Source organism: Sciurus vulgaris (assembly GCF_902686455.1).
Source record: "Sciurus vulgaris genome assembly, chromosome: 8".
NCBI classification, from domain to species: domain Eukaryota; kingdom Metazoa; phylum Chordata; class Mammalia; order Rodentia; family Sciuridae; genus Sciurus; species Sciurus vulgaris.
The window spans coordinates 92683021-92695839 of NC_136468.1; the positions used below are offsets into that span (position 1 = coordinate 92683021).

At 39.7% G+C, this 12819-nt stretch overlaps 1 protein-coding gene across 8 annotated transcripts in view; it reads right to left on the bottom strand.

Moving 5' to 3' along the window:
• PDE1C (phosphodiesterase 1C) overlaps window positions 1–12819 on the bottom strand; it is a 538202-nt gene that overhangs the window by 48598 nt on the left and 476785 nt on the right. For 7 of the 8 annotated variants that reach the window (XM_079152338.1, XM_079152341.1, XM_079152340.1 and 4 more), the window contains 2 exons: window positions 10989–11216; window positions 3354–3425 (listed from right to left, as the gene is read on the bottom strand). In XM_079152338.1, the coding sequence (XP_079008464.1) occupies window positions 3354–3425; window positions 10989–11216 (300 nt within the window). Of the gene's footprint in view, window positions 1–2408; window positions 2974–3353; window positions 3426–10988; window positions 11217–12819 lie in introns of those variants that run through there. The other variant, XM_079152345.1, reaches the window with a different exon arrangement.

Consider the following 12819-nt stretch of genomic DNA (forward strand, 5'->3'; position numbering starts at 1 on the left):
CTTCTTCAACTTCTCAATTCAGAGAACCTGTCAACCAGGTCTGCCTGTGTCCCTCCTTTCTATTGTTGTCTAGTCCTCCTCTAGTGGCAGTAAGCTGAGGTGATCACAGGGTTCACCACCACGTTCATCTCCTGTCTCTCAAAAATCACTGTTCTTCATTTTCTGATATCGAGTATCTTGAAAATCATTCTTTCACATATGTTGTCCAGTGGAAGTCAGTCTTTCTTTCTCTCTCTCCCTTGATTCAAGTGAGAAGATGACTCCAGTTCTTGTTATTTCTTTTTGTCAGAGGCGGACATTTGTGGATATTCTTTGTCCACCTTTCCCACTTTTCAGCTTACTTTTAAATTTCGTGAATTGACAGTAAACATTCCAATTCCCAGAATATTCAGTGAAGGAGAAACTCCAGCTGAACTCACTCTCTGGAATTTGGTTAATAACAGTGCGGGACCTAATTATAATCCAACTTCTGAGAGACACAGAAGGTGGCTCTCTCATATATCTCTGTTAAATGGTCAAGCACAGGGAAGGGTAAGTTTGTATTTTTGAACAACTATAATAAATTATATTAGGTTCAAGAGGCAATGCTCTTACAACCATGACTCGGAATGCTCTGAAAAGAATTCATTTGTGTGGTCCCCTGCAAGTCTCCCAATAATGGTGGAAAATTTTAGACACTAAGAGAAATTTGGCTCAGAGACCTAAACCTTTTCATTTTAGTACATTTCTCTCTAGTGGTAAGCAAGGTGTTTTCAAAGGACATCCATTCTTTGAGGTCAGTTAGAGAATTATTGCTGCAGGGTACTAAAGAGAACCTCAGTAGCCTGACAGAGATAATGTGCCATTGCAATGTGCTCATTATACCAGGGTGTCACTTACCATTTCAGCACACACCACTTCCCCCTGTGCAGGCCCAGGGTCACTAGGGTTTGGAAAAAGCCAACTGGTTTCTCTCTGAATGTCTACAATGCTACAACCATAAACCATAGTGGGTTAATCACGGTGGGAATGAATTGTACCTGAATACTCCCTCTCAAAAATTATAGAGAGCTAGTCATCAATGATTTTCAGGGTTGGAATGGGAATAGGGTCTTTGAAAAGTTAAATTAAGTCTACCTGGTCATCAAACATAATAAGAGCCACTTTAGAAAGAAATGTTCAAAATGTTATTTCTATATGGAATTCTAAATCAATATATCCACTGATCTACAGTTTTTATTTTAAAAAAATCTTCTGTAGCAAAGGACTTTAATGACTAAAAAGGAAAAGGGTAAGTAAGAGTCATTCTTTTCCATTTCATGCCACCAAGAATTAGCTTTAGTCCTAGTAAAGGTTTTGGACTAAACCACTGTAAGACACTGAAGCTCAGTGCTCTGGGTCTTGGGTAGGTGCCAAAATAGTGATGGTGAGAGATGTCATGTTAGTTCAGCAATGATACTATAATACAAAGTTGTTCGTGTCTACGTTTGCATGTAAATGTGCAAGTGTATGGACCACCAGGCCCCTCTTGAAGCAGGTGAAGTGCGGGATTATTGAGGAAAAACAGGGGATGGATGTTGTAGCTTTTTTTTTATTTACTACCACTTGTAAGATCAAGAATCCTGTTCATTAAACAACCAAATTTTACACATATTTATGCAATAGAATATAGAATCTATTTAATCACCTTCCTCCCCCTAAATTTTTTCAGTCTTCTAAATAGTTGGAAATCATTCATTTAAAAGGGAACTAGACAAAATAAAAAGGCTTTATGAAGTAATACAACTTAACTCGCAATGCCCATGTGACATTAAAGCAGCTATTTATAGTATAATAAAAAGTATAAGATTGAAGATTCCATATTAAAAATTTGGAACTTGATTTATTCTGGACTTTTGTGCTATAGGAATTCAGATCAGGGAGCAATGGACCAAGTGCTGGATGGGGAAGTTGTCTAGGTGCTGGGTTTTTAGCTGACCCTTTTGTTTGTTCCACTGTACATTTCCTGGATTGGGTTGCCCTGACTTGGGTTCACTGACACCTGGCAGAGTCTCTGGTATTTGAACAACCTTTTCCATAAATGTCTGACTGAGAGATTGCCACTTTGAATTCCATTTTATCTCTGTTTAATTCACTTCTTAATCACAATTATTCAGGGGATGTTCATTATGGTTTCCACTGCACAAGCAAGTTGGTGAAAAATTACAGATGTGAGTTCCCCAGGTATTGTGTGGTAAGACACGTGAAGCGACTTCTTGGATCTTAAAAGGAAAGGTCTGAACGTGGATTTCATGCGAGCCTGTGTTAAGAACCTGCTTACCTAGCACTTGCTCTTCAAAGGTGTTCTAAGCAAACTATTGACAGAATACCTGAGCATCAAGGACAATGTCCCCTGGGAAGTTTCAAAAAGAATATGGGACTCAACAAAATCCACACCCTGGAAAATTCTATTTTTAGTTAAATATCACATCAATGCATGAAGGGAAGTTTAGGAATGCACTCACATGACAAATGGAACAATGAGGTGTATGGAAAATGTAAGGATGGGTTTCTCAGCCCGATGGTTCCAAGTTTGGAGGGTGATTTAATTTGAATTTTCGGGTTTTAAAAGAGTAAAATGTTGTTCATAAGAAGGGCAAACAATGTTCATGAAGCACCTCACCATGGTGGTTCATGATGCATGTTGTATTTTCACTGCCTCTAGGACTTCTTACCGGTCAAACTGTGTTCTATAACTATTGATGTTCTTTGCAACATGGTGCTAACCCGATTCCTGTTTATTTTTACCAAAAGTAATAATTCACTGAAGAGGAAAAAATGTGCAACTGAAAACATTGAACATTTCTTATTTATGTTGCACAATTCATGATCAAAAAACTCATAAATACAATAGAAGTATGTCTTATTCCATTGTGTTGCCATCAGCAAGTCCAGAGTCAGCTTTTGATGAAGTTTAGGATGCAAACATGTGAAGTGGGAAAACTCATCTCATGCCTGCAAGTAAAGAGGCATGTCAGGATGGTGAGAGGCTGTCTCCTTTTCAATAACGCACGAGAAGTTGCGTTCAGATTTCAAACCACTCCCTGGAAACTTTCACTTTTAGCTTGATATCATGTCCATGCACAAAGAAATAATTGGGAATGAGTCTATATGACAACAAAAACGAATGAAGTGTTTCAGAGAAGCAGAGGCATAGCAATAATTTGTAAATTATTGAAAATGAGATATTAGCATTATTTAAATATAGCAGTTTTTTTTTTTTAGAATGTAAAACTATATTAACCATCACTATTTCAGTTTCAGGTATGATTCTAACAAGTTCTCAGTAATTGCACATTTTATGGAAAAAAATGTAATGAGAAAGATACTCTTACCATCTGTTTTCTTTGAATCATTTCCAGAGTGATCCTTCTTGTCTGTCTTATTTTTACCATCTTTCAAGTCACCTGAAAGCAATAAGCACGACAGACAGTATAGGTATACAGTTGAGGAGGAAGTTATGAATATCTTTAAACCTATCATGGTGAAAAAAAATTAAAGGTGCAGCAAAATTTCATAGTCATGAGGGAGTACATGTCTGAGTGTAAATATCTTCCACCACCATGTGTTACATTCTGGTAATTGGATTAGGATAGGAAATTAAGATTGAAAGTTCCTATCGAACAAGGTTGTAGTTAAGTCAACAGTGTTTATCCTCCAGGAAAGGTGGTTTGGAGTTATGTTTAGACTGTGGAGTGAGGAAAAGCCTGGGTCAAGTGTAAGTTCTACGTAATAGTTATTGCACATCTCTGTGCTTCAGTTTTCTCATCTACAAAATGGGGACTATAATATGGTGAACTATCTATATTTAAAACAGGTAAGTACTGAATAGGATATCTGGTATGAGCTCAATGACAAGTCTTATTATTCTAAGACACAGCTATAAATAGTATTCTAGCTAATGAGCTTGTCAGAGTATAATTTACAAGGTAAAAAAAGGTAAAAAATACTACCCTTAAACAAATGTAGAATGAACATGTGTCAAAAATACACTTAAGGTCGGGATTGTGGCTCAGTGGTAGAGTGCTTGCCTCGCATGTGTGAGGCACTGGGTTCGATTCTCAGCACCGCATATGAATAAATAACTAAAATAAAGGCCCATCAACAACTAAAAAATTCTTTAAAAATTTAAAAATATACATAAATTCATTTATGAGGGACACAGTAAAGATGGTTCTAAGAGCATTTAGGGAAATACACATTTTAGAAATATGTTAAAATAAGATTACCAAGAGATAGAAATGTTTATATCCCACAGGGAAATAAAGCTATAGCCTTTGTGGTTATCTTCTCTATTAGTTAAAAATCTCCAAATTAGCATATAGCTCCACAGTTATAAGAGTTAAGTAGTAAATAACAAAATTAGACACAGACATATTCTCCAAGAGCAGGGATCAGCAGATTACAGCCCATGGGTCAACAGGCCCGACACCTCTTAGGGTCAATAAAGTTTTATTGGCAAGCAGTCACACACATCCACTGACATACAGTCTGTGACTGCTTTCATGAGGCAAAAGCTGCAACAACCAAAACTATTATCTATCTGGCCCTTTAAAGAAAGTGTGCTACTCCCTGTTTAGGATAACCTAATGATCCTTGGGCAGGTCTGTTCAATCATACTCCAGTGTAACATCAAACGGTCATGAACCACAATAGCTAAACTATGGAACCAACCTAGGTGCGCTTCAACAGATGAATGGAAATGTGGCATATATACATAACGGAATATTACTCAGCCATGGGATGGAGCTGAAGAATATAATGCTAAGCAAAATAAGCCAATCCTAAAAAACTAAAGGCCAAATATTTTTTCTGATATGTGGATGTGAATTCACAATGGGGGTGGGGTTGGGAAGAATAGAGTTACTTTGGATTAGGAAGAGGGGAGTGAGGGAGGGGAAGGATATGGGAGTAAGAAGGATAGTAGAATGAATCTGACATTATTACCCTATGTAAATGTATGACTACATGATCAGTGTGATTCTATATCATATACAACTGGAAGAATGAGAAGTTATACTCTGTTTATGTATGATGTGTCAACATGCATTCAACTGTCATGTCTAACTAATTAGAACAACAACAAAAATGTTGTTCAACAAAAAGGTCATGGACACCTTCCCCCAACTTTATTTTAAAGTTTTGGAATGTTTAATTTTAGTCAGTCTTACTGACAGAAGCTTTCTTTTTAGCCTGCATAATTTTAAGAATATGTTACAACTCAAATGTTGTATACTTATTAAAGCAAAAAGATCCTAATACTAACTGATAGTGTCTAAGTCTCCAAGACGTGTATGTAAGGAAAGGGATTTATCTTTTTCTTTTAAATTTTGTGCCAAGAAGTGTACTAAATGCTTTGTATGAGTGATTTCACTTAATTCTTATAGCAACCTCATTATGAAGGAACTGTTGTAGAAAGTAGATCAGCTCATCAAAGAGTCATTCACTAAATGGCCAATCTGCTAAATAAGCACCTCACCAAAGGATTGAGGATGTTTTACAAGTTTGAATTTTTCCTTGACATCACTGCAGCCATCTGGGCAAACTCCGGTTGGTCCATCTGCATCTTGTGTGGCCGACTGACCCCCAGCATGTGTTTCAGACACTCCCCTGGCCTCACCTCTGACCCCAACCTTACATCCACATCTCCCTCTGGTGGCAAAACTATTCCTTTCAGCTACTGTAGATCTGGTTTAAGCCACTTGTCTGATGGTTTTTTTGAACAAAAGATCAATGGATCTTTCTACAAAGTAATCTCGCTTAAGTCAACTTATCAGGAATTGACCTGAAACTCATATTACATATCCTCCTCATTTTACGGCCAAGGAATCTAAGGCACAAATGTCATACCCACACAGGTGGGTTTGATGCTAGAGGCTAAGTTTTCAACTATTGAATTTATAGCTTCCCTTCAAAGCTCAAATTTTAGATTTCAGGTTTCCATTTCTAAATGTCTTTGGATCTACAAAGAAATGATTAACTCCCCCAGGTTTTCCTCATTCTTCTTTTTTTTTGGTACAACTGTTCATTTCTATGGTTGTACACAATGTAGATTCACACCATTCATGTAATCATACATGTACATAGGGTAATACTGTCTGTTTCACTCTACTATCTGTCCATCCCCCACCTTCTCCCACCCCATTTTCCTCTACACCATCCAAAGTTCCTTCATTCTTCTCTTTTCCCTCACCACCCTGCCTTGTTATACATCATCAGTCACTTATCAGAGAAAACATTTGGCCTTTGGTTTATTGGGATTGGCCTATTTCACTTAGCATGATATTTTCCAACTTCATCCATTTACCAGCAAATGCCATAATTTTATTCTTCTTTATGGCTGAGTAATATTCCACTGTGTATATATACCACAGTTTCTTTATCCATTAATCTATTGAAGGCATCTTGGTTGTTTCCACAATCTAACTATTGTGAATTGAGCTGCTATGAACATTGATGTGGCTGCATCACTGTAGTATGCTGATTTTAAGTCCTTTGGGTATAAACTGAGGAGTAGGATAGCTGAATCGAATGGTGGGTCCATTTCAAGCTTTCTGAGGAATCTCCATACTGCTTTCCAGAGTGGCTGCACCAATTTGCAACTCCACCAGCAATGTAGGAATGTGCCTTTTTCCCCACATCCATGTCAACACTTATTATTGCTTGTGTTCTTGATAATAGCCATTCTAATTAATTGGACTTAGAGGAAATCTTAGGGTGGTTTTAATTTGCATTTCTGTAATTACTAGGGATGATGAGCACTTTTTCATATATTTGTTGATCGCCTGTATATCTTCTGTGAAGTTTCTGCCCAGTTCCTTAGCCCATTTATTGACTGGGTTTTTTGTATTTCATTCTTAATTCTGAAATGGGATGAACTGGCAGGAAGAATTGAGAAGAAGGGATGTTTACCCTGCCCAGGACCCAAACAGGATAGGTTTAAGGAGAAGACATGATTATCTCCTTCTACCACTACCAGTGGTCCAAAGAGAAGGTCTCTTTAGAAGTCCCATGAAATAATCCACACAGTGGCCTTTTCCTGTTTCAGGATGTCAGAGATGGGCTCAAGGATCTCAAACCTAAGGTCAAATTAGTTCCCTGCAGAAAAATAACCCTTCTTCCCTAAGTGAGCCTTCGCACTCCAAATGCACCCTATTTCAGGCCTTCCAGCTTGCTTGGAACTGGAGTTCTACCCACAGCTGCAGCATGACCAGGATGTCTTCCCAAAGTCAGCAGAAATGGTTCCATTTGCTGGATGCCAGCCAGCAGCCCATGCAGCCTGTCTACTGGGCCAGAGCCTGGGGTGGGGGAAGGGAGGAAGTTGCCTTGATGGAGGCTGGAGCTTAAAGGATCCTACAATTGGCAAGAGGAGAACAGACTTCCAGACCTCTCTAACCAAGATCCTTCAGCCCTCACCTGGAAAATACCTTAGGCAGCCCACAAGGAGGGATGCCTTGGAAAAGACTCATGCTTATTTGATGATGTTCCCTGAACAGAAGCCATTAGGCAATTTCTCATGGGTGGTGCATGGAGTAATGGCTGATGTGAACTGTTACTCAATAAACAGGGGCCAACAAAAGAGCCTTTCTGGGCAGTTATAAATCATTTTAATTAGGCTGCTGTAACAAAGTCCCCAACCACCATCAGCCTTTCTTATTATTGCTCTGAATTGATTTCTTTTCCCACCTCTCATTTCATACTTAATTTTTAAGGGAAATGGGAGGCTAGTGCTTCGGAAAATAAACACAGCTGTGGAATCAAGCCAGCCTTGTTGGAGAGCCAGGTTCCTGGGTCTTTCAGGATCCCCACATGCCCGACATCTTCAAAATAAATTCCTGTCCCCTCTGCCCTCTCAGAGTCTTTGTGGAATTTATGACCATTTTTTTTGTGTCTGGCTTGTTAGTGTTTATTGCTTTCTCTTACTGACTAAGTCAAGGGTTAGAAAACCAGGACCCAGGGGCTAAACCTGGCCCTACTGCCTAGTTTTATATGATCCACAAACTAAGAATGGCTTTTATATTTTTAAAGGGTTGGGGGAAAAGATGGATATTTTGTGATGTGCACATTGGATAGAATTCAAAATTTAATATCCATTAATAAAGTTTTATTGGAATACAGTTTCAATCATTTGCTTAGGTATCACCTCTAGTTTCTTTCATGCTAAATGGCAGTGTTAAGTAATTGTAACGAGACTATATGACCCACAAAGCTGAAAATGTTTACTATCAGTCCTTTGCAGCCAAAAGGTGCCAACCCCTGGAACAGATAGATTATGAGTTTTGTATGAGTTTGTATTTCAGAAAAGATAATTCTAATAGCTGTGTGGAAAATAAGAAGAGGGGAAAAATCTACAGCAGTGGTCTATGGCAGAACTAATGACTCTTTTTAATATATAGTTTTTTAGTTGAAGAGGTCCATAATACCTTTATTTTATTTATTTATTTTTATGTGGTGCTGAGGATCAAACCCAGTGCCTCACATGTGCTAGGCAAGCGCTCTACCACTGAGTCACAACCCCAGCCCTAGAACTAATGATTCTTAGTAACGGAAAGAGAGTCAAGATATTTTGGAGGGAGACTCAGTATTTAAAAACTGAATTTTGTGCTGAAATGACAGATCTGGTTGACTAAGCAGTAACAGAAACTCCAACCAATTTGAGGATTACAGAGGTGTACAGAGATGGGGAGATATGGGTACCAGTTATATCCTTGATGACTATGGAGGCCTGCAAGATGTATAAATGGATTTTTCTAGCAGGAAGGACTTCAAAGATTGTAAGGTAGCTTTAGTGACACAGAATTAGCAGTCATCTATACTAGATATATTGATTAAAGTCATCAGAATTGCAATCACCTAGGGAGAGAAAACAGATGGAGGCCAGAAACGGTGACAAAAAAATATGGGGAAGGGCAAAGAAATGTGAATAAGGAAACCAAAGGGAAGTGTCAGAAAGATAAATCGAAAGAGACCCAGAAGAATGAAGAGTCAGCAACACAGAGATCATTTTCAAAACAGAGAGTCTAGTAACACTCTAATTTCTAATTGGCAAAGCTGATACAACTCGCTGTCTTTGCACTACACTAAATACCTTAATTATCTGCAATAAAAAGTCCCATTAAGTGGTGGTTTGTGGGGGCACAGGTAGCTGAGGAGAGGATGAAATTTCAATCACAAGTCCCTTTACAATAGTTCAAGGTCAGGGGCCAAAATTTCAATCACAAGTCAAGGTCAGGGTCCAAAAGACGTCTTCTGTGTACATTTAGCAAAGATTCAACGAGACTGTGGGTGTGAGGGGAGGAGTAAAGGTCAGGGAGAATAAGAGTGTGGATTCTGGACTAGGGAAGAGCTGGGCTCATCCGTTCATTCATTCACCAAATATCAAGAGGGCACCTACTATGTACCAAGCACTGTTCTAGAATCTATAGAATGCAGCAATGAAGAAAAAGGCTCTGATCTCATGACCTCACATGCTCGTTGGGTGTTGGGGACAAATAACAGACAAGTAAAGGAATCAAATATGACGTCAAGAAGTGACTGAGTGGCTTGGGAGGCTGAGGCAGGAGGATCATGAGTTCAAAGCCAGCCTCAACAATGGCGAGGTGCTAAGCAACTCAGTGAGACCCTATCTTGCAATAAAATACAAAATAAAGCTGGGGATGTGGCTCAGTGGCTGAGTGCCCCTGCGTTCAATCCCCAGTACCAAAAAAAAAAAAAAAAAAAAAGGTTAAATAACCTGGCCAAGTCCACCAAGAGGAGGCCAAGACTTAATTAAATCGGGTCTGTTTGACGGCAAAGCTGTCTTGCTACTCAGGTACAGTCTGGCACTTGCAAGCTGCAGACTCTGAATTTCCTGCCCTTCCCAAATCAAGGGCACCTCTCTGTCTGGAAACCTCCAAGCTGAGGCCCCAACTCCTCTTGAAGCCTTCTCTCCTCTTCACTGTATCTCACGACCCTCTGTCTCAACAAAGCTAATGTCTCTCTCTTTGCAGGTGGTTTTGGAGCCTTTTATCTGCCACACCATGCCTGATATTTGTCTATATTTCACTGGAATTATTTTTGAGGATGTCTATATCCTCTCTGTCATCATAGGTTTCCCAAGGCTTCTTCATTCTAAATCCCCCATGCCTACCATAGCACTTGATACATAATTGACACATAGTTGTTAATCAATATTTGTTGTATCAAATATAAGACATTATCAACTAGATGCACATTATGGTGGTCAGCTCATCCCTGGCCTGGAACATTTTTCTTCCTGATTTCTGTTGTTTATTTATTTTTTAATATTAGTTCTTATTAGTTATCCATGACAGTAGAATGTATTTTGACATGTTATACATATATGGAGTACAACTTCCCATTCTTCTGGTTGTACATGATGTAGAATTACACTGGTTGTGTATCCATATAAGCACATGGGAAAGTAATAGCCTGGAACATTTTTAATTTTGAAACTGAAAGTCTTGCATTCCAGGAAATTCTCAGTTCCAGGCAAACTAAAATGGTTGGTGACCCCGATGGGTTTACTTATGGACACAAAGATATATAGACCCGTGTGTGAAACATACATACAGCAAGAGGCCTCAGGCAGACCTACAGCCTGGCCCTCTTGGGGTGGATACATTTGAGAAGTTGACTTTTCATCCATCCAACTGGCAGTGAGCTCTCAGGACTGTGCTGGTGTTGTTAATAGTAATTTTTACCTGGTGGGCAGGTGGGCACTGGCTGGAGTCTCCAGGGCAGTTGGGAGGGCCAGAGAGGTGTAAATCTTCCCAGAGAGAAAGGCCCAGGGGAGCTGATTCCGGTGGGATCCTGCTGACATCCCCAGCCCGGTGATGCGGGATCCGCAGGAGCGGATGGTCAGGGGAGCCCAGTCCTGGGAGCTGCTGACGGGGGAAGCTGCTGGCCAGCTTCCATTCATCACATCAGGAACACCCATGAAAGCCACTCTCCAGAGCAGTCCTACTCACCATTCTGCTGCTTTTCTCCCAACTTCTCGGCTTTGGGATTCTTCCCGCGAGGGTTGTCACTTTTGTTGGTGCGAGTTCCGTTGACTTGATTCTTCGTGTCTCCAGATGTCTTTTTCTCAGCCTTGCCAGATGTACTTTCTTCCGCCTGCTTTTTGGCTTCCATTTCCTTTTGTTTCTCCTCTGCAGCCAGGCGAGCCTTTTCCTCAGCTTCCTTCTTGGCCTTCTCCTCTGCATCCGCAGCAGGTTAGGAAAAGCAAAGAAAAGGGGGAAAGAAGTCACACCTTTAGGAGAATTGCTTCTTTCAGAAACAACAGGGACAATGAATCTCCGTTGGGAATTAATACGCTCAAATAACCTAAGGTGCTCACTGAGCGTGTTGAGTGTACTTCTAGTTCATTCAAGTCATATTGGCACATGTATTTAGGAAGCCAATAGAACAGGTTCATGGTCACGTCATTTCTGAAAATAGTCAGAGGAGAGGACTGAGAGAAAATAATAAGGATGACAATGATTAATGAACCAGCATTCTACTGGACATTATTATTAATAATAACATTTATTGAGGATGTTCTTTATGCTGGGTATTATGCAAAGTGCTTTTCAGGGATTCTTTTCATTCTTTTTTATTTGATTGCTATCTGACAACTTGAGTGTATTCTTTTTTTCTTTTTTTTTTTTTGATTCATTGTACACAAGTGGGGTACAACTTTTCATTCTCTGGTTTTACACAAAGTAGAGTCACACCATTTGGGGAATCATACATATAAAGAGGGTAATGATATTTGCCTTATTCCTTCCCCTGGCCCCCTTTTTTAATTCTTATAACAACTTTTCAGCAACTACTATTATTGTTACCCTATTTTATAGATATGGAAATTGAAACTCAGAGAGAAGATAAAACTTCCATCTAGCCACAGTTTAAAAAAAAAATCAGCATTTTATGTAGATTTGCTTAGGACCTAGACAAAAGCAATTAATCACAAAACAAAAAAGTCAGGGAAAATAACCAATACCAGAACAATACATGTCAGGCCACTGTTTGTTAAGTAATAAGTAAGAAGAGGACAGTTACGCCCAAACCAACATGGTCCTCCACTGTCCTCAGGATGAGAGGTGGTTATTAGTTTGGCCAGGTACTGGGTCTATGTCCCCCCTTTTAAGGAAAGTGTGTCAGCATTATTTCAAATTCAGGTGATTATGAAAGGGCTTGGCTCTGTGCTTAATATAAAGTACAACATAACTGCAGAGGTCAAATATTTATGAGAAGGTTGATTCATTCACTCAATGAATATTTATTGAGCAGCTGTAGTGTCCAGTACTACTTGAGGTACTGGGAATGGCAAGCAAGATGGAATCTTGGAGAAGACCATAAATAAAAAAAACAAATGACTAAAATAATTTCAAATGGTGCAACGCGCTTTGCAAGAAAACAAAGCACAGTGAAGTGATGGAACACCGTGGGCATTAGGAATGTTCAAAGGACACTGAGTGGCCACTATGGCCACAGCAGATTTGGCAAAGGGTTACTAAGAGATGACCACGGACAAGCAGGGTTCAGCCCAGGCAGGGGCTGGGAGGTGATCCAGTGGAGCTCTGTGGAAGAGAATAACATTTGTGGAAAGCCCCCAGCAGAGCCCAATCCTCCTTGAGGTCTAGAGACTCACTCCACGTATGTTCAGCTCACTCAAAAGGCCTTCTAAGGGCTGGGGAGATAGCTCAGTCAGTAAAGTGCTCGCCTTGCAAGCACAAGGCCGTGGGTTCGATTCCCAGCACCACACACACACACACACACACACACACACACACAAAAGGCCTTCTAGACTGCATCAAC